Here is a 23,992-nt window from a genome sequence, read left to right as displayed (position 1 = left end):
ACGCCGTGGAAAGCTAAGTGAAATTAGCATAGATGCTACAGTAATTCTAAATCGTCAAACAACGGCAAACGACGAACCACGGCGTTTACTGTCACGTCACGCTCTCACCGTTGATGACCTCCTGCCTCTTGGTCTCCTTCTTGCTGAGGCTGGAGAACGCCTCCGGGGAGGCCAGCTCCCTCCAGTTGGGCGGGTCCTGCTCAAACTCCAGCAGGCGCGGCTCCATCTCCTCGGGCTGGGGGGCGGGGCTGGCGGGCGACGAGCCCGAGCCCTCCGAGACCGCCGTCGATGCTCCTTCGTTGCTGGACCAAAACGTGTCACAGGTCAGACATATTTTGCACACAGTTACAGTACAGTGACATATAAAACAATTACCAATCATTAATAAGTTTTTCTTTTATCCTATTTATTTACTCAAAAACATTTTATATTTCAAACTTTTGGAAACATTTTAAATGTTTCAGATATTTTTTTGTGTATGAAGTTTTATTTTTTAATTTTTTATTTTTTTTTAAATCCAACTCCCCTAAACAAAAAAAAAGTGTGACAAAATTTCACAAATTTCAATATTAGACCCCCAAAAATGTTTTCTTCCTTCTTCTTTCTAACCAAATAGTTTGTGAAATACCATACCCTTTCCTTTACAATTTCATGCCAACCTTTTTGGGAAAATTGTATTTTGTTTTTCAAACTTTTTAAATTTTCAATCACAAAAAAACGTTCCAATATTAATTAAAAAAAATAAAATAAAAATGTACTTTTTTTTTATTGCATTCCCAAATTTGGTGAAACATCAGAAATTTAAATAAATAAATAATAAAAAATAAAAAAAAACATTTTCAAAGCGTTTTAAGCAAAAATACATAAATAAAATAAAAAATATCTTCAAATGGACTTTTTTGTCTGACAAGGATCCTGACGGTGGGTAATTTTCCTTATCTGGTTTTCTTTTTACGCTACAACAGTGGTAAAAGTTTCCTTATGCTATGACAGTTAAAGGTTAAATGTTAAATCTCTGCCTATAATAAATTCATTTAAAGGTTTTGTTAGTTTCAAGACGTGTAACCTACAAATGCTATAAATGTATCATAATAAACATGTTCAATCACAGTTTTGCATTATGGACGGAGCAAATGAATGATACTTATTTGAATGCAGGCTTGTGTCCATCCCTGCTGTGCAATCTTACAAATGGGGGCTGAATGGCGGCTGCAGGTCCACGTCGCTACGAGAGCGCGACTGTTTGGCCCGGGAAGAGCCGCGACGCCGTGATGCCTGGCGGTCCACGCGAGCGCTCTCGCTACGCGCGACCTTCTTACTGCGGGTGTGAGCGGAGGGAGTGGACGCAAGTGGACAGGGGACGGGAAAAAGACGGGAAAGGAGGACAGCAAAAAATGTGGACGGGAGAGAGAAAGTACAGGCAAATAAGTTCAGTAAGGTGGAAAGACATTTGAAATAGTTTGAAAAGAAAGAAGGATAAAGTAGATGGAAAGACAATATTGGCAGAAGGACAGAAAAATGAAAAAAAAATATGCATGATGATGTTAGACAATCACACGTTTAGGCGAGGTTTCATACTGGCCAATGAAACGCATGCATCTCCAAATCATTGTATAACTTTCATCCAATCATCACTTCTTCTTTTTTAGGCGCACAAAATTGTGAATAGCTTTTAGTTTTTCATGAATCATCATATTTAACACAAACAAGGCCCTTCTTTTTCTACATTTCGAGAACATTATCACCTCTAAAACAATTTTTGAAATAACTAGACTAAGTGCAATTTCTGCAGAAAATGCGTGGGAATGCTGGAAGCTGAATGCTTGTGAAGGAAATTGAAATTATGTGAAAATTACACATTTGTAATTGTAGTTAAATGACAAATGAATAAAACTAAAACTTGAACTGCAATCTGTCTAAAGTGGGATACAATCATTTTATAATCCATTTCCTGATATGATAGTCAGTTGTTATCGAACCATAGAATGTACTAAAATGTGGTCCAAATGGGGTTTGAACCCTGGTTCTCCGTGGTGGGAGGCAATTGCCAAGATGGCGTGAATTTTTGAAGCAAGTTGAAATCTGAACGGTGTATTATGTGGGAGTTATTGCACGGCAAAAAAGTGAAAATGAAATGCTACAGTAAGTAAGAATATTCCATATTTCCACAATCATTTTTAAACAAAAAAAACCCTCCCCTTTTTTTCTCCCTTTTGATCCCAGATTTCTGAGATATTTCTGAGTGCTTTGCTTTTCTTTGCCCAAAAATACTGAATTTTTTGTCTTAAAAAATTAAAATATTAATTAGAGTGGCCCCGCACAAATTTGTGGATTGGGTAGTTTTGTGTTATCACCTGTTTTCTCAAGGTATTTTATTTCTCGCTACCACTCTTATTCACATTTATTTTTACAAGTTTATTAAAAAATATTTTCATGAAATTTAAGTGCTTGAAAAAAAAATAGTAAAACATTTGGAGAAATTTTTTTTTCCGGATAAAACTAAAACCTTACAAAATTGGGAGATACATGCTTTTCAATGGATGCGATGATATGCCTAAGCCAATATCCAAATCTTGCAGAGTGTCATTTTAGTTCCACATAACGTGCAAAATGCAAGTGCAAACAGAGAACATCAACTAGCAATTCTCCCGTTGGACCCAACAGTCAAGTCAGGGAAACAATACTTAACTCGTGCTTGAGCTACTCAGTGTGTGTGTGTGTGTGTGTGTGTGTGTTGTGCATGCGTGCGTGTGGTGTGCATGCGAAGCATTGTCCGTGCTTCAGTCAAGACGCCCACCTTGTCTTGCGTCTGCGAAAACACGAGACACCACAACGTTAACACCTCAGCGATGCACACTTGCGACAAGACCCGACTCCGCCCCACGCTTCAGCGCAAACACGGCCTGCTGGCGCCACACGCAAACACACACGCGCGCGACGGAGACGAGCGCTACAAAAAATGCGGACGGCGCCGCGTGCGCCCAGACGTGCGGACATCTTCAACAGGCAAACAAACTAAAGCAGACGACAACAAACACAAAAACGGATCACATACTTTTGCTTAGCCTCTAATTGAAAAAAATGGACTCACCGAGGTACAATTCGTCCTATTGATTACGACACATAAAGGAATACAGGCCTAAATGTGAATAGTAAAAAATATGCCCCAAATTATTTATACAGTGTTCCTTTCAATTTATGCCATTTGCTACTAGAAAATTTGCATGTTCATATATTTTTATCTATCTACCGTTAGTTGCAAAAAAACAAAAAACAACCTCACTTATTTTCTGTTTTTAATTAAAAAAAAAAAAAAAAAAAAACAGCAACAAACTTTTATTTTATTTTAGGCTAACCCCAAAATGTGGTGTCCAAACAATGACACGGGGACATTAGCGGCCCTCAGCAATAACTTGACATGGCTTGTAAGAAAAAAAGGGTGGGGGGGGGAGCAGTGTTTGAAAATGTAGCTGTCAAAAAAGTGACCACTAAACTTTTCTAGAAAGATCAACTTTCTGCTTCGTGTCAAGGTCTAATTTATGAACATATCAGCATTCGTGGTCTTCAAGTATGGTCGGCTCACTATACGGATTGCTCTTGTTTTGGTTCTGAGTGTGGAGATGCTGCTCAGTGGACGGGCGGATCTATTTTAGTGGAATAAAGGACTGCGAGCCAGCCCAAAACCTAAAAAAAAAAAAGTATTTGCCTTATCACCTTTAACAGAAGGCCATCATTTAGCAGTGCGGCTATGCTAAAATAATGTTTGATTTGAGTCTAAACTCAAGAACCAGATTCCTAAAACCGCAATAATTGCTGACAACAACACTGCACTTGCACTGGATCACAAAGACGCCAAGAAGGTTCAAACATTAGGAAAAGACAAGACGACAGAAGAGAATGGAAGGAATGAAGAAAAGGAGAGGCTGGAAGGGACATTGGGACGTGCTTTGGTTTTTTTCAATGCAGCACGGTGACAAGCTAGCACACAGCAGGGACAGACATCCTCAGCCTGAGGACCAACGCGCATTTTGTCTTGCTTTGGCCGGCGACAGGCACCTTTTTGAATACACATTCCATCCTTACCTGTCCTTCTCCAGGTTCTCCTCCGTGGGGGCGTCGCTGATCACGAAGGGCTCCCCGACGCCCAGCGAGCTCCCCGGCCCCACGGGGGACACGTCAGCCCATTCGGACAAGATGAGCGGCTCCAGACGATTGCTGGAAAGGCCTGCAATGTTTCATATCACCGACTCAGCAGTTTTCAAAGTGGAAGTCAACTTAAATCTAATTTAATGACCATATTGTACTGCATAATATATATATATATATATATATATATATATATATATATATATATATATATATATATATAAATATGGCTACCAAATAAAATGTGGTTGTATCTTTTAGTACACTGATACAGTAATTTCATAGTAGGTAAGTTACAGTTTACAGTTACAATTACCAGTTACGGCTAAGGAGTGTGAAACATTTAAGTAATGTTCTTCCACTACGTGGCATTAGTGTTTCATGTTGGTCATTGGTGACAGGAACAGTACATTTTTCTTTTCAAACTCAGACCCATTGGTATTTGGAACATGAAGGCCAAACCCTTCTGTTAATTGTAAATTACAACTAGTCCCCACAAATTCACATTTTATTCCCACGGAATCCCCGCAAACATCAACCTAATTGCCAAACTGTTACTTGGAAGACTGCAATTGTGAAAAAAAAACCACATGCTGCTTCACCCATGTTGCATCCCACTAACCGTCCGAGTGCAGCGCCTCGGGGCTGTTGCTCAGGCTGGCGCTGCCCGAGCCGTCCGTGATCTCCACCGAAGGCAAGGGGCCGGAGCTGCCGCCGCCGCCGGTGCCGGATCCCGACTTCCTGCCGGGGGGAGCGGGCGTCGTCGGGTCGGTGAAGGATCCTCGGACGGGCGTCGGACCTTTACGCTCCTGACTGCCTTTGTCCCTGTCCGCTAGAAAACGGCGGAAGAGGGCCAAGTTAGGACGTTTCAGAGAGGCGGCAGGTGAATAGCAACAATTTCAAAACATCAACATGCACCTTGTTTAGTGGAAACGGTGACACGGGACGGTGGGGTTAGTTTGGTTTGGGGGTGCGCGATTCAATCTACAACCAACCAAACACTCAATCAAGTGAACAAAAACCTCCTAGTGCGATTGGGGACATGCAGACATGCTCGTGGCGTCATTAGTAGGGTCGAACTATTGTCTACAGTGAACCCCCAGTTCCTTGTTCGTGCCCCGACTTTATGCTCATTTTTAAGCTTTTTTTTTTTTTTTACTAAATGTAAACAAGTCTGAATTTAGCATTGTCATAAAGCAACACATTTTGCCATTTTAATATTCAGTGTTCTCACAAAGCAGAGAAATAATATCTTGATTATCGTTTGTATGTGTTGCTGCTCCGTGTGTGTAAAGCAGCAGTTTGAAGATTCGTTTTAATTACTCTTAACATCTATGCTAATTTCAGTTAGCCTGTCTTTCGCTTTCTTTGCTAGCATTAGGCAAGTGGACTTTCGTTAAGACTAAATAATGTTTAAAAGGGGAAAAATATATATATTTTTAAATATGTTCTATACGTTATTGTAGTTAATATTGTACTTGTAGAATTAAGAACAAATCAGATGAATCTATTTTTTTCATTCATCTCAGGCAGCTGCCATTTTGGCCTGACGTCTATCGCCCTCTGCTGTCGACTGGAGTGGAAATCAACGTGCTTGCAAAAATCACAGCTCACCAGTTTTCTGGCTTTTGCTCATGTGGCGAGCCTGAGGGCATTTTGACGTCAATTTCAGTCGACAGAACTATTTTGCCCTGAGCTCCTCCTTAAATATCAAATATTCAATTATTTTATGGTAAACTTGTTTTGTGTTTTAGGGTTACAAGTACAAGTGTGTTTTAACACGTTTAAGTTTAAAGGGATACTTGACTCATTGAGTCATTTTCAGCAGTAAAAAAATTCTATTTTGTCCAGAATGAATTTGATAACATTATTTTTCTTTAACAATTTTTCCCACTTGTGCTGAGGAAGTAGGTAACGACTAACGACCAATCATGGCTCACCTGTTTTCTGGGTTTGGTCAGCAAACTGAGCCATGATTGGTTGTTACTTTACTTCCTCAGCACAGGCGATGAGTGAAAAGTGGAAAAATTTGTATTTAAAGGTATTCATTGCACATGAAAAATAATGAATGTACCAAATTCATTCTGAACAAAAATATAAACTTTGTGCTGCTGCAAATGGCTCAATAAGTCAAGTATCCCTTTAAAAGGGCTTAAAGAGTGTGGGAGGGGTACAACAACATTGTACAAAAAAAAATCATGTCGCTGTCACGGGTGGTTCTGGAACGTATCTCCCCTTGTGATAAACGGGGGTTCACTGTACAGATAAGGCGGGGTAGTGGGAGTGAGCACTCTGGGCGACTTGTACCTTCGGCTTCCATTTTAGGTTTGACCTCAGCTGTAACGGGAGAGAAACGGTCATTGACGGAATGGAACGGGTCACTAACGGGGCCGTTGGCCGAGTCGCTACTACGTACGGTTGCCCGCAATCCAGCTGGGGATCCCGGGGAAGCCCCCCCTGGGTTTGGTCTTCGTGGACTCGTCCTTCTTGTTCTGAGGAAAGAGGACGCTTATTAGGAAGAAACAGAAGGACACGACGAGTGACGTGCGAAAAAGGTACCGGCCTGCTGTTACCTTGACAAGCTTACTGCGGAAGAAGCCCCCTCGGGACTTCTTGCTGTCCACCGCCCTGGTCTTCACCCCGAGATGCTTCATGAAGTAGGCCACCGCCGTGAAGATGGACTGGCTACAAAACATACATTCCAAGTAGTTAACACCGGATCTGAATGGATAGGTTGGATGGACGGATGGATGGGTTTAAGGTGGATGGGGGATGATGGAGGGTTGGTGGATTGGTTAATCGGTGGGTACGTTGACGATGGTGGATAGATGGATGGATGGCAATTCAATGGATTGATGGATGTTAGATGGCTGGCTGGCTGGATGGATGGATCATAGATGACATGGCAATTGGATGATGGATGTTGGCTGCATGGATGTTTGATGGATGGATGTATGGCAATAGGGTGGATTGGTGGATAATGGATTGGATGGATGTTAGATGGATGGTTGGATGGATTGGTGGATGATTGGATGGCTGGCTAGCTGGATGGATGGATCATAGATGACATGGCAATTGGATGATGGATGTTGGCTGCATGGATGTTTGATGGATGGATGTATGGATGGATGGCAATAGGGTGGATTGGTGGATAATGGATTGGATGGATGGTTGGATGGATGATTGGATGGTTGGCTAGCTGGATGGATGGATCATAGATGACATGGCAATTGGATGATGGATGTTGGCTGCATGGATGTATAGCAATAGGGTGGATTGGTGGATAATGGATTGGATGGATGTTAGCTGGATGGTTGGATGGATTGGTGGATGGCTAGCTGGATGGATGGATCATAGATGACATGGCAATTGGATGATGGATGTTGGCTGCATGGATGTTTGATGGATGGATGTATGGATGGATGGCAATAGGGTGGATTGGTGGATAATGGATTGGATGGATGGTTGGATGGATGATTGGATGGTTGGCTAGCTGGATGGATGGATCATAGATGACATGGCAATTGGATGATGGATGTTGGCTGCATGGATGTTTGATGGATGGATGTATGGATGGATGGCAATAGGGTGGATTGGTGGATAATGGATTGGATGGATGTTAGATGGATGGTTGGATGGATTGGTGGATGATTGGATGGCTGGCTAGCTGGATGGATGTCATGGCAATTGGGTGGATTGGTGGATGGATGACGGATGAATGGGAAGCAAATGGGTGGATAATGTATTGCTGGTTGGAGAGCGGTTGGTTAAATTATGCTGGATGGATGCATTGGGTGTTTGAAAGAGTAGATGGATGGATGAATAGGCTTGGTGGATTGTGGGTGGGGTGCAGAGGTTAATCAATGTATGGGTGGAATGGCAGATGGGATAGATTGAGTGGATGGCTGTGTACGTGGATGGATGACTATATTGGATGAATTAATCCCATTACGGATTTTTTTTGCCATTTGCCAGAGCAGCAGGTGTTGTAAGGTGTTTATTAGAGGCGACGCACGCCATCGTTTTTTGTTTTGTCGTACTGCATTTTGATCGTTGCTTTGAATTTTCTCTAAAGTATGTCACCGTCATGTTTATGACCTTCACACTGTCTTAAATTGCAAAATCCAACCGATGCGGAACTAAAGTCATAAGAGCATAAAAGTCTCCTTTATGTCCACATCTGCTCATCGTGTGGTTGCATCATTGGTGGGTGGTGTAACAGATGTGATGACGTTGATCAAAAAATTGGGGAGGAGGAAAGTGAGGAGGAGACAAAATGATGAAATTGGGAGTGTCCGCAAACAATAAAATCACTTTTGCCTCGTATAGACTAATTGTATTACATCGACAACATGCATATTGCAAGGACTTTTTTTTTATGCTTCTTTAACTGACCAAGCCTTGCAATGAAAATAATTCATTGTGACTTCACTTTTCAGACCAACCATCGTCTCAGATGAGGAAAAACATCTGAGACGATGGTTGGTCTGAAAAGTGAAGAAAATGAAAATTCATTGAGGGAGTTAAAGACGCATAAAAAAAAGAAGCAGACGTCACCTCTTGCTTTTAAGTAGCATGTTTCCTCTCTCGTGTGCGACTGATTAAGAGCAACAAGATTTGTGTTTTGGGCCGGTGGAACCGAAAGTGACCACGTTTGTCGTGATCCAAATTAAAGCCAACTGTCGTGTTATTTTGTTCACAGCTCAAGCTATTGAACATATTCTAATTTAAAAAAAAAGGGATAGGAAAAAAAAACGAAACAAAAAAAAAATCAAAAAAGTGACCGAAGCATGCAAAGCTGCACCGTAATCTGATGTATGAATGCAAAAAAAGTCACTTCAAATGACAAAAATCAGCAAAATCCGCAGTCAAACAAAAGTTGAGTAAGTACGTGTCTTCTGGAGGTTTGTGAGGTCGGAATGCTGCGGAGTGAGCAGAAAGCCTATTTAAGCTTTTTTCTCCGTCTGATGCAACAGGCATGCAAGACAGCGGAAACACGACACTTGTGTCTTGTTGTCAACACAAAGTGTGTGTGTGGGGGGGGGGGCTTTCCTTGGGATTTCCCTGCCCAAGCCAATCAAACGGTGGTTGTAGTCGCCAGGAGGCGGGTGCAAGCGTGCGGACCAACACAGACGGCGTTGTCAGATTTGACAACCGTTCGATTGTCCATTGTTGATTTGAGGAGAAAGAGCACAATGATTGACTTGACGGGATGTTCACATGGGGGGGGGGGGGGGGGGGGGGGTGGGGGCTACTTGTGCTACTCTTTTTTGTTCTGCTTTGAAATGATGGAAGTTGGACCCACTCCTGGATATGCTTCAACGATGCTTTAAAGCGCCACTTTCATCCTTCATTTTTTTTTTTTTTTTACAATGGAGCATTAGGATAACAAAAATAAATAAAACAATTACAATACAAGATTAAAGTTGTATTCTTCCATTTTTGAGAAAAAAAAAGTCATATTTTCAGGCAAAATAGTCATGTTTTTGTAACAAAAGAGTTGTGTATTTTATTTTTACATTTAAGTTATAAAGAATAAAGGTACATCTTTTTTTCATATAATTTTTTTTATTTGATTTAAGGTCATACTTATAAATAAAGTGAAGTAAAGGAAACATTTTTTTTTTCAGATGAAAAGTTGCACAACAAAAATATAGTGCTTACAATTTCAAGAAAAAAAGCAACGTTTGACAAATACAAAAGTAATATTTTTAAGGTTAAGGTTTTTACAAAAATAAAGATGTTTTTAGAAAAAAAGAAAAAAAAGGAAAATAGTTGTATATTTTACAGATAAATGTTGTGTATTATGATGATTAATTTAAGTGTAGCAATATTATGACAATAAAGTGGTACATTTTCAAGAAAAAGCTTTAGAGTTGAGTGATAGTTTTAACAAAATAAAGCGGGATATTATTGGGGGAGAAAAAAGTTGTATCATAGTTGTACAATTTCAAGAAAAAAATCTATTACAAAAAGTTATGTTTTAGAGGTAAAAGCCACAATTTTTACAAGAATATAGTAGGTATTTTTGGGGGGAAAATAATTGCATATTTTCCTGATAAAAATTTGTATTTTGATGATTAAAGTAATAATTTTACGAGAACAAAGTAATACATTTTCAAGAAAAAGAAGCCGTATATTTTCATAACATAAAAAGTCAGATTTTCTTTTTGTTTATAGTTTTACCAAAATAAAGGGATATTTTTGGGGAGGAAAAAGTTGCATATTTTCGAGATAAAAAGTTGTAGTTTTACGTAAATGTTGGTTGTACAATTTCAAAACAAAAGTGGCACATTTTCCAAAATCAGTAATGTTTTCAAGGTAAAAACTGCATTTTTTACAAGAATATATATATTTTTTATTTTAAAAAAAAAAGCTAATTTGGGGGGATTATATGATTGCACATTTCCCTCATTTCCTAGATTTCTGGTTCCAAAATGTTGACTAAATACTTGTGAACAAAGGCCTCCTCTGAAATCATTCCTTCACTTGCCCTTGTGAAAATGTGTTTATTGTCACAAGATGAAGCCTTTTCGCTTTCATGTAATGCTTGTTGTTTTCTTTGCCAAGACTGGTTTGTATTGTAACCGGTGCCCAGCCAGCACTCCCGCTCGCTCGCCCGCTCGCTCGCTCGCTCCCACTGGCCGCATGCCAGCTCTAGAGCCTTCCTGCCAGCGTGGCAGCGCACGTGGCCCACTCCATGTTCAGCTCTCCAGTTGAATGGTCTTAAATCCGCTGTTCAACGCGTCTCATAACACTCGTCATGTGACTGCTTATTGAGGTGCAAAAGTTTGAGGGATTAAGGCAAAATCTGGACTTTCATTTTTGGCTTTGTGCTGCTGTTTGTTTTAAAGACTAGAAAAATGAAATCAGGCCTGTTCGTACAAATCACCTCATGAGCAAGTACATGTGCAATTCAAGTGACTTTTTTTTTCTTCTCAAAATCAAATCATGCAGAGTGGCTCCTTGAGATCATAGGAACGACCTGATTTGGGAGTTTTTCGCCATACAATCTGTCGATCAGCCTATTTTTTGCTTTGACTTGTAAGCACAGACTTGAGACACGAGCAGTGTGCGCCGGTGGTGAAACGCAACTCAACTGAATCAAAAGTTGCATTTTAAAATGTACCGTGCTTCGATTGTTTCCACACCTGATGAATCGAGACTCATATCAAATCGTCTCGTATTAGAGAATCACTAAGGTATAAATCGGTTGGATGTTGCTGATGATGATTTGTTGTTGTTAATTAATATGAATAGTTTGGGCTTTTAGCTTTTACATGTTACAAACCCTAAAGCCATGATCATCTGTCCAGAGCCATATATAGACAAAGTTTGGCCAACAGGTTTCAGTACGGTAACAAGATGGCGCCCATATGTCATGTGACCAGCAGTTGACCAATCACGCTGTGATTGGTCACGCTGTGATTGGTCAACTGCTAGTCACATGACAAGTGGACGCCATCTTGTTACCCTTTTGAAACTGTTGTTGGCCAAACTCTCTCTACATACGGTTTTGCATCTGTCTGTCTTATACTGCCCCCAGGTGGCCAAGGTGGGCAAACCAGGCGGGGCGCACAAAGGCCATTTATGAAGTTTTTTTTTTTATTATTCTGTTCAATTGCATGCAATTGTATTTTTATCAAGTATAATATTAGCGATATTTTCCTCTCAATAAAACATCAATTTATTAATTGATAATATTTTTGTTGTCTGTTTTCTGGGGCAGGAAGTCCGAAAGGTATTTCTAGCACTCACTGCGTCTCAGACATCTTGTCCAGCAGGTTCTCGGCGACCGACTTTTCCTTCATCTCCATGGGGATGCGGTCGGTGGGGTAGTGGTTCTCCACGTCGATCAGCTCCGCCTCGTTGGGCGTCATCCCCATCTTGCGCTTTTTCCGGAAGTCCTCCAGCTGCTTGGCCACCTCGGCCGCCTGCAAAAACTGGACCTCGTTGGCGTAGCGTCTTTGGACGTCTTCCGACAACATGTCCGGGCGCGTCCGGTCTGAGGGGGTGCGAGCCATGAGTGACACAAAAAATAAGAAACAACATTTTGCACAAATGAGTGCTTCTTACCCAGTTCAGTGGCGATGGCGAGAGGGACTGTGACTCTGAGGATCTGCAATGACAAAACAGTTGGCAGTACTCAACATTGCCACAAGGGGTCTCTTCAACACTACAAATGAGCATCTAGTTGTCACTAGGTGAAGGTTGAAGTCCAATCAGGAAAAGAATGGGAAGTGGGTTTTCTCACTATCCAAAACAGGACGTTGACGTAAACATAGGGAAATATACAGTATATACATACAGCTAATGCTACAGTAACTATTCTATACTTTTTAATGGCCACAATACAATACAACATTTAGTAGTTATTAATTAGCAATGACAAACTATGATTTGTTTGTTCATCTAATCAGTTATTGGGCAATTGTCAAATAGGTGAGATATATATATTTTTAAACCTATTATTTTTATATTTGTGTTTTTTTTATTTTTTTTTATAGTTTTAAACTTTAGACAATAAATAAATAAATAACCAGGGTCGGAATTAATTTAAATTGAAGGTAAAAATAGATTTTTTTAAAATTTGCAGTAATTTTTTTTTACATTTTTCAAATAATTTGTAACATTTTTGCTCAAATTGATAAAACAGTAAGTACTATATTTAATAGTAAAATTTTGAAAAATTGGTCATTTAAAAAAAAAATGGTTTTAAACTTTAAACAATAAATAAATATTGATGGCCGGAATTATTTTAAATTAGTGGTAAAAATTGTAAAATAAATTTAATTGGCAGTAAAAAAAAATCTTTTTTTTATAGAATTTGTAAGTACTATATTATTTTAAGTGAAATTTGCAAAATTTTGAATTTGACCAAACATGTTTGCACCAACAAGTGAGTTTTGGAAAAACGCTGTTGTTGGGGAGACCGAGGAGACTGAGCCAATCAGAGCCAAATGAGTTGAACAAATTTGAGGTATGAGGAAAAATGAAAACTCTCTAAAAGCTCAATCAGTTCATCACACGAGCTCAGTTCAGCGAGCAGCAAAGGATTCCTTATCCTTTTCCTACTTACTGCACCCTTGTCCAAGAAGTTGTTATAGAACTCCACAAACTGCTTCTTGGTTTCTTTGGCATTGAGGTTCTTCAGGAGGTCGGCATGGAGGTAACAAAGCTGAGAGAGGACACACACATGCAGAATATTTTAGCCCATCACACACAGGGACGACAAAACAAATAAAAGTATTAAAGTTTTTTTTTTTTTATGGTAAAATTTGTACAAATGTGTGATAAAACCGGTGGTAACATTTGTAAATTAAAAGAAGTGGCAAAAAGGTGTAATATTGGTGAGGACAATGCTAATAATTAAGCTGGTATCTCACTGAGCAGCGAACGCTTGTGAACAAAGCGCATTTTGTGTTTTGGTCAGGGTTCGTAAAAGGTTGCAAAGATGTCTGCAGAAAAATTTTACTTGTAAAGAAATGTTGATGTTGAAACATATCTTTGCAACGACAAAACCAGTTTAGGTCAACTAAAACGGATTTGTAAATTCAAAGTGTAATTTGCAACATTTGGTGGTAAATGTTTAACAAAAGTTGCAAGTAAATACAAATAATGGTGAAAATGGAAGTAAAAATTTTCCAAATTGGTAGTAAAGTGGTAAAAAAAAAAATTTAAGTACAGGAAAAATTTGTAGAAATTGGTGGTACAATTGAATAATTAAAATCGCAAAATTTGTGTTGAATGTAAAGAAACTGTCAATGTTTGAGTGGCCAAATGTGTACCCCAAAAAATAATAATAATCAAAATAATGAAAAACAAAAAGTCATTAGGGTGTCAGAACGATCGCGTTAATATCTCGTTAACTCGAAACGCCTTTAACGGCACCAATTTTTTAAGGCTCGATTATTTGGAAAGCCTCTACTGAAGGGAATTCCAGTTGTGACGCAGCAGAAACGTCCACGTCAAAATTACCCAATAGAAATGCACTGTACTGGTGGGCAGAATGTTCGAGTGGTGGAGCCATTTGGACTGTGCAGCACGACGACACCGGTTCTCTGCTTTGTAAAAACGCACTCGGCTAGCCGTTAGCAACGAGCTAGGTTGCTCCAGCTCTCCATAAGGTGACCATGGGCACTCTCAAACTCCTGTGAGAGTCGAATTGGACTGACTCCGAGCCACTTGATCTTTAGATGTGAGGCGTATTTTATTCAGCAACTCCAGAAAATAGCTCTTAAGCGCTCTTGGCTCGCTTGCGTGAAAAATTTGAAAAAATATTTTACACTATTATAAATTTAGATTAGAAATTTAAGATATGAAATGTGCGATTAATTTACGATTAATCGTGAGTTAATTATTGAAGTCATGCAATTAACTACCATTAAAAAAATGTAATCGACTGACACTTGTAACAAAGGAGAATTGGTCGTAAAATGTGTCCAACTGCTCACCAAAGGGCCTGAAGCCCAAAGTGAAAGAGAGCGTAGTCGTAGGTTAGCGAAGTTGTCTCACCAGCGGCGCCGGGTCAAACTGGAGGATGACGTGTTGCATGAAGACCAGCAGGTGGGCGGGCCGCTCCTTCAGCATTTCGATGCTGCTGAATAAGCACTGCTCGTCCACCACCTCGCTCAGATCGTTCTCAAAGTCCTCGTCCTCGGCCCCGATGATGTTGTTCATGGCTGCGTCCGAGCACCGAGCCCCAAACGCGCCCCGCTGTCCACACAAACACACACACACGCAAACAAAGTTCTCCATGATCTTATCATATGATTTAAAACTTTGGGAGCCTTCTTAATTTTTTTCAAAACTGGTTACATCGTAAAAATTGGTGATAAAATTGGTTATAACATTAGTAAAAACTGATAGTAAAACTTATAATTACCGCACCCGCAACCTGCCGATGGCCTCAACTCAGCCGTCACTCAACATTAGATCCTGCCAACACACCCGTGTGGGTTGGATATACGCTGCTGAATGGGCCCCATCTGGGCTGCCCAGCTGGGTCCCAGTTAATTTTGACCAAAGATTTCATTGTGGCCCCATGTGGGCAAGCCCAGATGGGCTCAATATGGGCCTCATATGTTCCCTAGCTAAAACCCACATGGGCATGGGATGGGCCCCAGCTGGGCTGCCCGCTGGGTTCCAGTTTGCTTCCCAAAAACGTCCAAGACACCCTTGAGCACAGACCCCTAAAGTGCTCATATGCTAATTAATGTGTAGCCCCATTGCCCAAGCTTTCAATTTTTCATGTTTAATGTTAGAGTGTAAACAAATGAATGAATATCGCCAGCGGAGGGATAATTAACTCATTCACTCCCAGCCATTTTCAGTGAAGCAAGCCCCTTTGCTCCTCTCTGTTTTACTGGATTTTGACTGATTTTGCAAGGCCCACAGAATATTGTGTTATTTTGCTATAAAAACATGGAACCTACCAGAAGAAAGAATAGAGTCTCTTCTTTCATCAGGGAAAAAAAGTTTCATCATTATTCACAAAAAAAAGTGGGGGAAAGAGCTTGTTGCAACATGGCCCTGGTTGATCTCATACTCTGCTGCCACCTGCTGGCCGTTTTTTGTAATAACTACCATTGCTTCATGCATTCTCTTCAGTTCAGAGGCCTTCTGTATGCTCTAGCATAAAAAAAACATAAATACGTCTTTGGGAGTATGGTAATATTTAAAATAGAAATGATTTATACATTTTTGGGAGCAAATGAATTAATTTCTTCTCAAGCCAGCTTTTTTGGGCTTGCGGTTGACCGCATGATGCCTTCTTTTCCACCCGATTTTAGGCTGCAATCACCGGATAAAGGGAGGCTTTCTACTTCACTCAATGTATTTATAATTACGCTCCATGTTTCAGTCAGAGCCCTTTGCTTTAAACTGGGGGGGAAATATAGGCAAGGGTGACACATTCATCTCCCCCAAACGCACACAGCCTCTTTTATTCAGCACGCGGAAAACCACTGAAACAACCTCACAGAGCAGTGAATGGAAGGCGGAACGCTAACGCCGTTCGGGAATCGAGAGGCGTCAATGCGGCCGACTCTCTTCCGCAGTCGAATTATCTCATTTTAATTGCACGTCCAGGTCATCGCTCGGCGCGGTTGCGCGGTACACGGGGGCCGTCGGCGCAGGGCTACGTGCCGATAAAAAAACGAGCCTTTTGTGGTAAGGTCAAGAGACTGCGGGCCGAGTGTGTGTTTGCCTTATAAATGACTTCCCAAGTGGTTCCACCTCATTAAGCGCTCATTGTGTAAGAGCATTGTGTTGCCGGAACACTGACTAACAAGGGGGGGGGGGGGGGGGTCATAGAGACTAAACAGGGGGAGGAACAGACTCTGTAAGGAAAGTTTCACAACAGTAAAAATGGTTTATAAAAAGGTGGTTACACATTTGTTAAATTAGCAATTGAGTCAAATTGGCTGCTAAGCTTATCAAATTAGCCATAAAATGGGAGCTGTAAAAATGTCATAAAATTACCGAGCAGAGCAACTCGTTTTTAAAAAATGATTGCATTTATTGCATTGATTTTAAAATGTGTAAAAATGGTCACTGGATATTTTTAATTGGCCATAAAACTAAATTAGTCTTCACACTTTCTAATTTGTAAATAAATAAATAAAAAGCCAGATGATCCAATTTACTGTATAAAAATGTTGAAGTCAGACAAATTTGTGCATTTTGTAGAACGACTGATACATTGGGTCGCACAATAGGTTGGGAAATTAGTAAAAACTGTTTGTAAATTCTGCACAACTGGTTCTGAAATTCATAAAATTGGCCATAAAGCTTTATGTACAATTCCTTATAAAATTGGCCGTAAACTTAGCAAGGTGCTTCAATCTAAAAAAACTAAACAAAAATCTAAATAAGCCAAATGTACAAATTCATAGTGAAAACTGTCCAAATTCAAAATCCCACCAACAATCTTTGCTAACAAAACGCCAGCCTATCATGCGAGGCCTACAAACGTAGCTCGCTTTCAAAAATGACTCCCAAAGTGTTTCCAGCTGATTACGTTGTGTAAGAGCTTTGTGTTGCTGGAAGGCTGACTAAAAAAAGTCAGGAAAGGTGATGCAGCCTAAGCAGGGAAACACAACAACAGAGTTTTTCCAGCAGAGACGTATGAATTTGTAAAATTTTGAGTAAAAAGGTTTAAGAAAATACTGTAAAATGAAAAAAAGGTACTTGTGGGTACAAATGGTCTTATAACTAGTTAAAGGCAGAGATATCAATCATATTCAGCTTCATGGTGCTTTACACAATGTGTCAATCAATGTATTTGTACATGTTAGACTTATAGTAGGACTCAAAATTATATTTGAATTCAAGTTAATTTGACAACCAATTATCGGCTTACTTTTCGGTTACCGACATTGGCACGTTCTAAATGATTGGTTTATCGGTATCTGTTGAAAATAGCATTATGGCGCATCCCTAGAAATAAGTAAAACTGGTTACAACATTTGCATTGTGTTATTTGTAAAAAAAATTCATATCATGTGTTGCAAAGTAGGAACATTTGACATCATTTGGAAAACTGATTTGAATAAAAAGGGGGTGAAAGGCGGTTGGGCAAATTTGTAAGATTGATCTGAAATGTGTTAAATTGGTCATGAAATTCATAAAACAGAATTCTTCAGCATAGACAAGCGTGAATATGAACAATGGCAGCTTTTAAGTTCTACAAAAAAAAACCCGGCTGTGATTATCTGTATCTGCATGATTTCCCAGAGGGAAAATAGTTGTGAAATTCAATCACCGGCATCTCCACATGGACTGCACTCAGCGTGCAGACTCCGGCTTCGACTTTTACGAGGAAGGAAGGCGTCGACGTGTGAATGCAGCGTTCATCAGGCAGCCTGGAGAGCTGACAAGGGTTCGTGGGGTCAAGGTGAGTTCTATGCAACAAAGCTCTTTGACTGAGCAGAGACGAACGAGGGCGAAACCGAGCCATCGAGCGACCGAGAGACGGGAAGAATGCCTTCATTCATTCATGGTCACTTGCGGTGGGCTGTGGGTAGAGGGTTAACCAAACTAAACGCCGCCCACGCTACCAAGGCCAAACAATAACGTCAGAGAGGCGTACATGACTCTCGAGAAGCCAAACGGAACGGTTGACAGCTGAAATGCTACGGATGTTTTAAAAAAGCAAAAAAGGAAACAAAAAGTGACGAATAGGCTCTTTTGCACCGACTTTTTCATGGCCAATTAAACTGAAACTGAAATTTGGGCCCTGCTGGATGTCAAATCAAGCATTTTCTCAACTAGTAGTCAGCCAACCACCAGGGGGCGAACACAGGTTTATGCCTTTATTAAGCCGCCTAAATAAAAAGCAAGCAAACCCGGCAGCGAGGTCCGAAAGTCACTCGGACGTCTGATGAGAGCACTGATCTGAACATATTACTGGATAGCCGATTGAAGCCACAGGGCGGCCATCTTACTCCTCCCATCTCGCGCGCAAACTACTGTATAAACTGTACGTATTACAGATTAGACATATACAACTTGTAGTGCCGGGGTGCGGTCACTATTTTTTAACAATTAAAAAAATAAATAAAAATAAAATAAAAATAAAAAGAACAAGGGTATGTGCTGCTTTTCTTTCATCGCTTAATTCATTAGACCCCAATATTAGATTTGGCAGAGGCATCTTTTGTTGAATTACAGTTATAATTTTTTCATTAAAAATATATAGATGCAAGTTTCCTCATGTAAACATCATTAAGCATATACTTTTTTCTTCTTCTTTTTTTTTTTTACATGCATTTAAGGCAAGTTGTAAAAAAAGTCCTCTTGTTTAAGTTTAACAAATTTGAAACATCATAAATCACGATGTTTCTCCTCAGCACTGTCTCAAATATTCTCCAATTTCCATACTGTAAATGCATAGGATCGAATGCCGAGAAACGTTTCTTGGGAGTAGTAATATGGCGAGCTCGAGGCTTCAAAAGTCTTGGCCTATCGACTATCCAGTGATATATTCAGATCAGTGGATGAGAGCAAGTCATGTCGAGAGAGAAGAAAGGACAGCAACAATTGGGAGATGAGGAGCATCACGATGTCATCATTGTCCGGACTTGTTTCAAATTCAGAGCAAGTGACAATCTTAAACAAAATAAATAGCATATATTTATTAATTTAGTCAGAGATAAATTTGTAAATGTTTTTATCTGTTTTCCCCCCCAAATATTTATTTATTTATTTGAAGCTTCATTTTGTATTGAAAAACTATTAACATATTGTTTTTGGAAAACTAGCAAAATTAAAGTACCGAAGTGTTCCGTAACTTAATAAATTGTGATTAATAATTATTATTAGATTACAATATTGATAAAATAAAAAAATAAAAAATTACGATTATTATTTTGACCAATTTGATGCAGCCCTAAGTTCGCCAAAATACAAACTACAGCTATAAATCAAGGACTAATCAATTCCCAAACGAATCAACAACTATTTTGGTGATTGATTCAACATCTATCGACTGACTTAAAATTGCCCAAATTCTCGGAATTGCAGCCACTCAACAGTAAATATTTGGGCTGCAATTATTTTAGGAATCAATCGATTATTCTTTCCTCAAGACATTTTTGTGCGTCCAATCATAGTGGCCACGTTTTTTGCCAGCGCTCGACAAGCCGTAGGACACGCAACAAAGCAGCAGCTCAACCTTGAGTGGATAAAAGCGAGCTTTGTTTACTTTTTATCACAAGTCATTAACCATCAACACGGTCGCCCATTCATCAACTAATTGCTTAATTAACTAACTAATCAGTAACAGTCCACTTCACAGAACTCATCAACACCGCACACAAGCCGATCAAACAACGGGTCTCAAACTCAAGGCCCGCGGGCAAGATCTGACCTTCCGCAGTATTTATTTATATATTGTTTCTTCAAAGAATTGGCCCAAATTTTAAGAAACTTGTGTGCTGCTCAAGCGTAGCATACATGAAGATTTTATCCATCAACTACAATCCACACTAAGTGCCATTTTGCCGTATGCTCTTTTGGATTCGCTGCTGCTCGTTGATGGTTTATAGTTAACGGAGCATTGACGCTAATTTCTGTTAGCCTGTCTCAGGAGTTTCTCATTATAGAGTTTTTGGTGTGTTTTTTTTTTAAACTAAACGACATAGGCGGTTGAGTTTTTTGGTGCTTTGATACACAATGTTGAATTCTCTTTCGTTTCATTTGTCAGTTTTACAACTTGAAGCCTTACATTTGGTGAACTATTCCCTACCTGCCAATCTGAGCACAGAATGTTTTAAGAGAGCGGGCAGAAGAACTCGCTAGCTGTCACAAAAATGACCATAATCAAATGAAGGCGCAAACATGTAATAAGATGAGACCATTATTGCGACTCCAGAACAAATAAGGCACAGGGACAAGGCACACATCTATCGGTAAACAAATACAGCGCGGCTCAGCTTCCAGTTAGCAAACATTGGAGCTTAGTGACGTCCAAATCGTGAGCAAATGCGACGCATGTGGCGACCGAGTGGCAAGTCAGCTGTGAGGTCAAAAAGGGGAGAAAGTGGGGAACGTTAGCTTCACGTAGCTTCGTTAGCATGCTGGGGCTCATCGAAAGCTTCTCAGAGATGTGGTGGTGGTTGTATGTATGGTTGTGGTGCTCTCCCACCCGGCGCATTCCTGCTCTTACTAAGTGTCAGGTGGCATCAATCTAATGATAGCCATCAAGCGTACGTGCTTCTGTGTGTGTGTGTGTGTGTGTGTGTGTGTGCGCGAGAGTTAAGACTCGCCACGTATGTGGGAGGGGGCCATTCCGATGTGATTGTGGGGAGCCAGAGTGTGTGTGCGTATGTGTGCGCGCGAGACAACTGGTCTTTACAACAGCATTCCACCGTCCTCCAGGCCGCGGTCCAACACTACTTAGGAAGCAATACAACAAAAGCCATACAAATTAATTTGACGTCTTGAAGGTTCAACAAATTCTGCAGCCAGGGTGAAAAAATGTATTTACAATATCGATGCACATGGACTTCCTGTAGCTGTACTGTGCCAGGTGCAGTGGTGCTTTGAGATACAAGTGACCCAACTAACAAACAAAAAAATTCGAGCTAGGAGGCGGAACTAAGGCTGTGCAATTAATCGAAATTCAATTACAATTATTACACTTTACAAAATCAGCATAATCGTAAAAAAAGATTATTAATACAAATTTTTGAGTTGTTTAAATGTATACTTTTGCACTTTTTAAATTTTAAAATAACTAATTTATGAATTTTGTTTCATTCAAAATGAACTTGCGTAATTAACGTGTTTCAAAAAGTTTTTGCTAACATAACAAAATTATTAATAAATATTATTATAAATATATATTATTAAAAATTTTGGTTGGTCCAAAAGGAACTTACATAATTATAGTGTTTCTATTTTTTTTGTCCTAATATTTTTAAATGCTTAAACATTTTCTTGTTTTGTACCCAAAAAATAAATAATCGTTTAAATAATCGTGATTTCAATTATTGCCAAAATAATCGTAATTATTATTTTTTCCATAATCGAGCAGCCCTACTAGGAGCCGCTATGGTATGCTGCCTTAAGAACAGCCCCGCTTTAGGCTAACACATAATGCAAAGCACCATTGACATGCTAATGTTAGCATCCATAGTCGTGGTTTTAGAAGCAATGATATTTAAACACAAACAATGTTTGATTGCATTTTACTAAGTTGTATTCTTCTTCTTCATTTGCATGATTATATCATACTGCCTCCCAGTGGCCAAGGCGGGTACACTCATAATCCAAGGTTGTCGCGTAAGTCTAACGTCTCGCATCAAACACAGCGCAGCAGAAAGAAAATGGCCGTTCTTTATGCATCAAATCAAAATGGCGCCCATCGACGCATTCCGAGGTGCACCTGGCCCGTGGACGCGAGGGGTCATCGCTCTCCTCTTACAGACGCTCACAATGGAGCCCACTTCCTGTCCTCTTGAGCACAACCAGGGCGGCGGCCCAAAAATAGCCCGGCGGTCGCGGCGGCTAATGGCTGCCGCGTAGTCGCGGCGGCTCATCCGGCCACACTGGCTCATTAGCCGCCGGTGGGGGGATTCCCACAAGCTACACGCACGCATGCACGAGTTACAGACGGAGAGAGAGCAGCACTTGGGGGTGTGCAAGGTGGTGAGGCACACAGACAGGAAGTGGGTGTAATTTCCTCAGGAAGCTATCAGAGCCGTTTCCTCCCAGCGCCATCAGATGGAAGAAAGGGAAAGCCAGACAGACGGAATGGAAGGAGGCAAACAAGGTGTAAGACGATAAGTATGAGAGCGGGCCTCGGCGCTGATATGAGGAAGCGGCACAGGAAGGTGACACGGCAACAAAACCTGCTGACGGACAAAAGAAGAAGAAGAGCGTGCGGTTTCAAGCAGAAAGATAGCAAACAACAAACAAAATCATACAGTGGCGACTCAACACAGTAAAAGCAGGAGATATAGACAGATGTTTTTTTCCAGGGCCGACGTATATTATTAGTAGCATAGCCGATATTCATTTGCAGTCAAAAGGTAAATATGTTTATTGTGATTTTTTTGCCGAGAAACAACTCCCACGTAATGCTTCCGATTTACAGTCAGTGGTTTGATCAATTGCCAGCCACACCGGGAGACCCGGGTTCAACTCTTCAGCTCGTGCTGCGGAGCTGTGACCGGTGGACAGGTGATGGTTCAAAATCCCGCCTTTGACAGATTGCAGTTCAGGTGTTATTTTTCATTCATTGATCTTTTAACTACAAATAATACTTTGTAATTTTCACATGGTTTATCTTTCGATTTCCTTCATAAGCATTCAACTTTTGCATTCTATTTCTGCGGAAATCGCACTTGGTCTCGTTCATGAATAAGCTTTTCAGATTTGCAGCATGTTAAATCTTAGACAATAGGTTTTAAAATTCCCTGCAAGCTCAGCAGAATGTGTTATCAAGTTCAACGAAAACTTCCAATACATTTTCCAGAAGTAAATCAAGTTTTCCAATATTTCTGTACAACTGAAAAGTTGCTATCTTTGGCTTGAATTCAAACAAAAACAAAAAGTGCAGTGAGTTTCCAGCATTTTGGAGCCAAAACATGTCCGTTTTAAATTGATATCTTATCGGCCACCGGATTTTTGAAAAAGGCCAACAAAACACAGAGCGGCTAATGGTTTAGCTCGTCAGCCGCCAGCCAACTCAACGTCCTCATTCCCCGACTTCCACGTCACTCAACAGGCCAGACTCCGCCTTTCAAAAGGCACACGGCGAAACACGCATTCAATGTCACAGACACGACAGTGTGGAATGTGAGGATGGCAACCCTGAGCGGACAAGAATAATACATGCGCCTCACATTTTGGCATTATGGGCATGAAGCTTTAGAATTCGTCTCTCCACAAAAGACGATTTGATACGACTCTCCATACACAATGATTCAAAGACGATTCGATTTATTTATTTATTTATTTATTTTTGTCACGTTTATTAATCTCCAATCAAATTCAAAGAAAAAAAAAATCCTCAGCAACGTCAGACCAATTTATAAGTGGTGTACATCTCTCATAAAAAAATGATTCGATATGCATCTCGATACATGGGATGTGACACAATTCAAGGATGCAACGATTTCAAAAAGGTAATAACTCGATTCGGTTTGTCAAATCAAAGCCGTCACAGTGTGTGGTATATTCTAACTAAACATTTTTGGGGGAGGTCAGCAGCAATAGTAGTTTACTGTACTGTATATACAAAACGTTTTTTTTTAACCGCCTTCCAGGACCTTTAGTGCAGTTTTTACAGCTTTTAGGACAGAACGACCACCCCCCGCACCCCCCCCCCCCCACCCCG

The 23,992-nt window shown here is 40.2% G+C and overlaps 1 protein-coding gene across 1 annotated transcript in view; it reads right to left on the bottom strand.

Annotated features, from left to right (window-relative positions):
- arhgef1 (Rho guanine nucleotide exchange factor (GEF) 1) overlaps nucleotides 1–23,992 on the bottom strand; it is a 42,822-nt gene that overhangs the window by 10,413 nt on the left and 8,417 nt on the right. The window contains exons 2-14 of the mRNA XM_086078197.1: nucleotides 14,662–14,862; nucleotides 13,226–13,324; nucleotides 12,223–12,265; nucleotides 11,905–12,151; nucleotides 8,592–8,633; nucleotides 6,720–6,831; nucleotides 6,563–6,638; nucleotides 6,454–6,483; nucleotides 4,769–4,978; nucleotides 4,084–4,225; nucleotides 2,798–2,809; nucleotides 1,190–1,318; nucleotides 109–302 (exon numbers count right to left, since the gene is read on the bottom strand). Coding sequence (XP_085934323.1) covers nucleotides 109–302; nucleotides 1,190–1,318; nucleotides 2,798–2,809; nucleotides 4,084–4,225; nucleotides 4,769–4,978; nucleotides 6,454–6,483; nucleotides 6,563–6,638; nucleotides 6,720–6,831; nucleotides 8,592–8,633; nucleotides 11,905–12,151; nucleotides 12,223–12,265; nucleotides 13,226–13,324; nucleotides 14,662–14,826 — 1,501 coding nt within the window. The 5' untranslated portion in view covers nucleotides 14,827–14,862. The remainder of the gene's footprint in view (nucleotides 1–108; nucleotides 303–1,189; nucleotides 1,319–2,797; nucleotides 2,810–4,083; nucleotides 4,226–4,768; nucleotides 4,979–6,453; nucleotides 6,484–6,562; nucleotides 6,639–6,719; nucleotides 6,832–8,591; nucleotides 8,634–11,904; nucleotides 12,152–12,222; nucleotides 12,266–13,225; nucleotides 13,325–14,661; nucleotides 14,863–23,992) is intronic.

The sequence above is a fragment of the Leptonotus elevatus genome, chromosome 6 (assembly GCF_054856555.1).
Source record: "Leptonotus elevatus isolate MCC_2025b chromosome 6, RoL_Lele_1.0, whole genome shotgun sequence".
Taxonomy (NCBI): Eukaryota; Metazoa; Chordata; class Actinopteri; order Syngnathiformes; family Syngnathidae; genus Leptonotus; species Leptonotus elevatus.
Note: the sequence above shows the minus strand (reverse complement) of the source record. Positions and strands in the feature narration are given on the sequence as shown.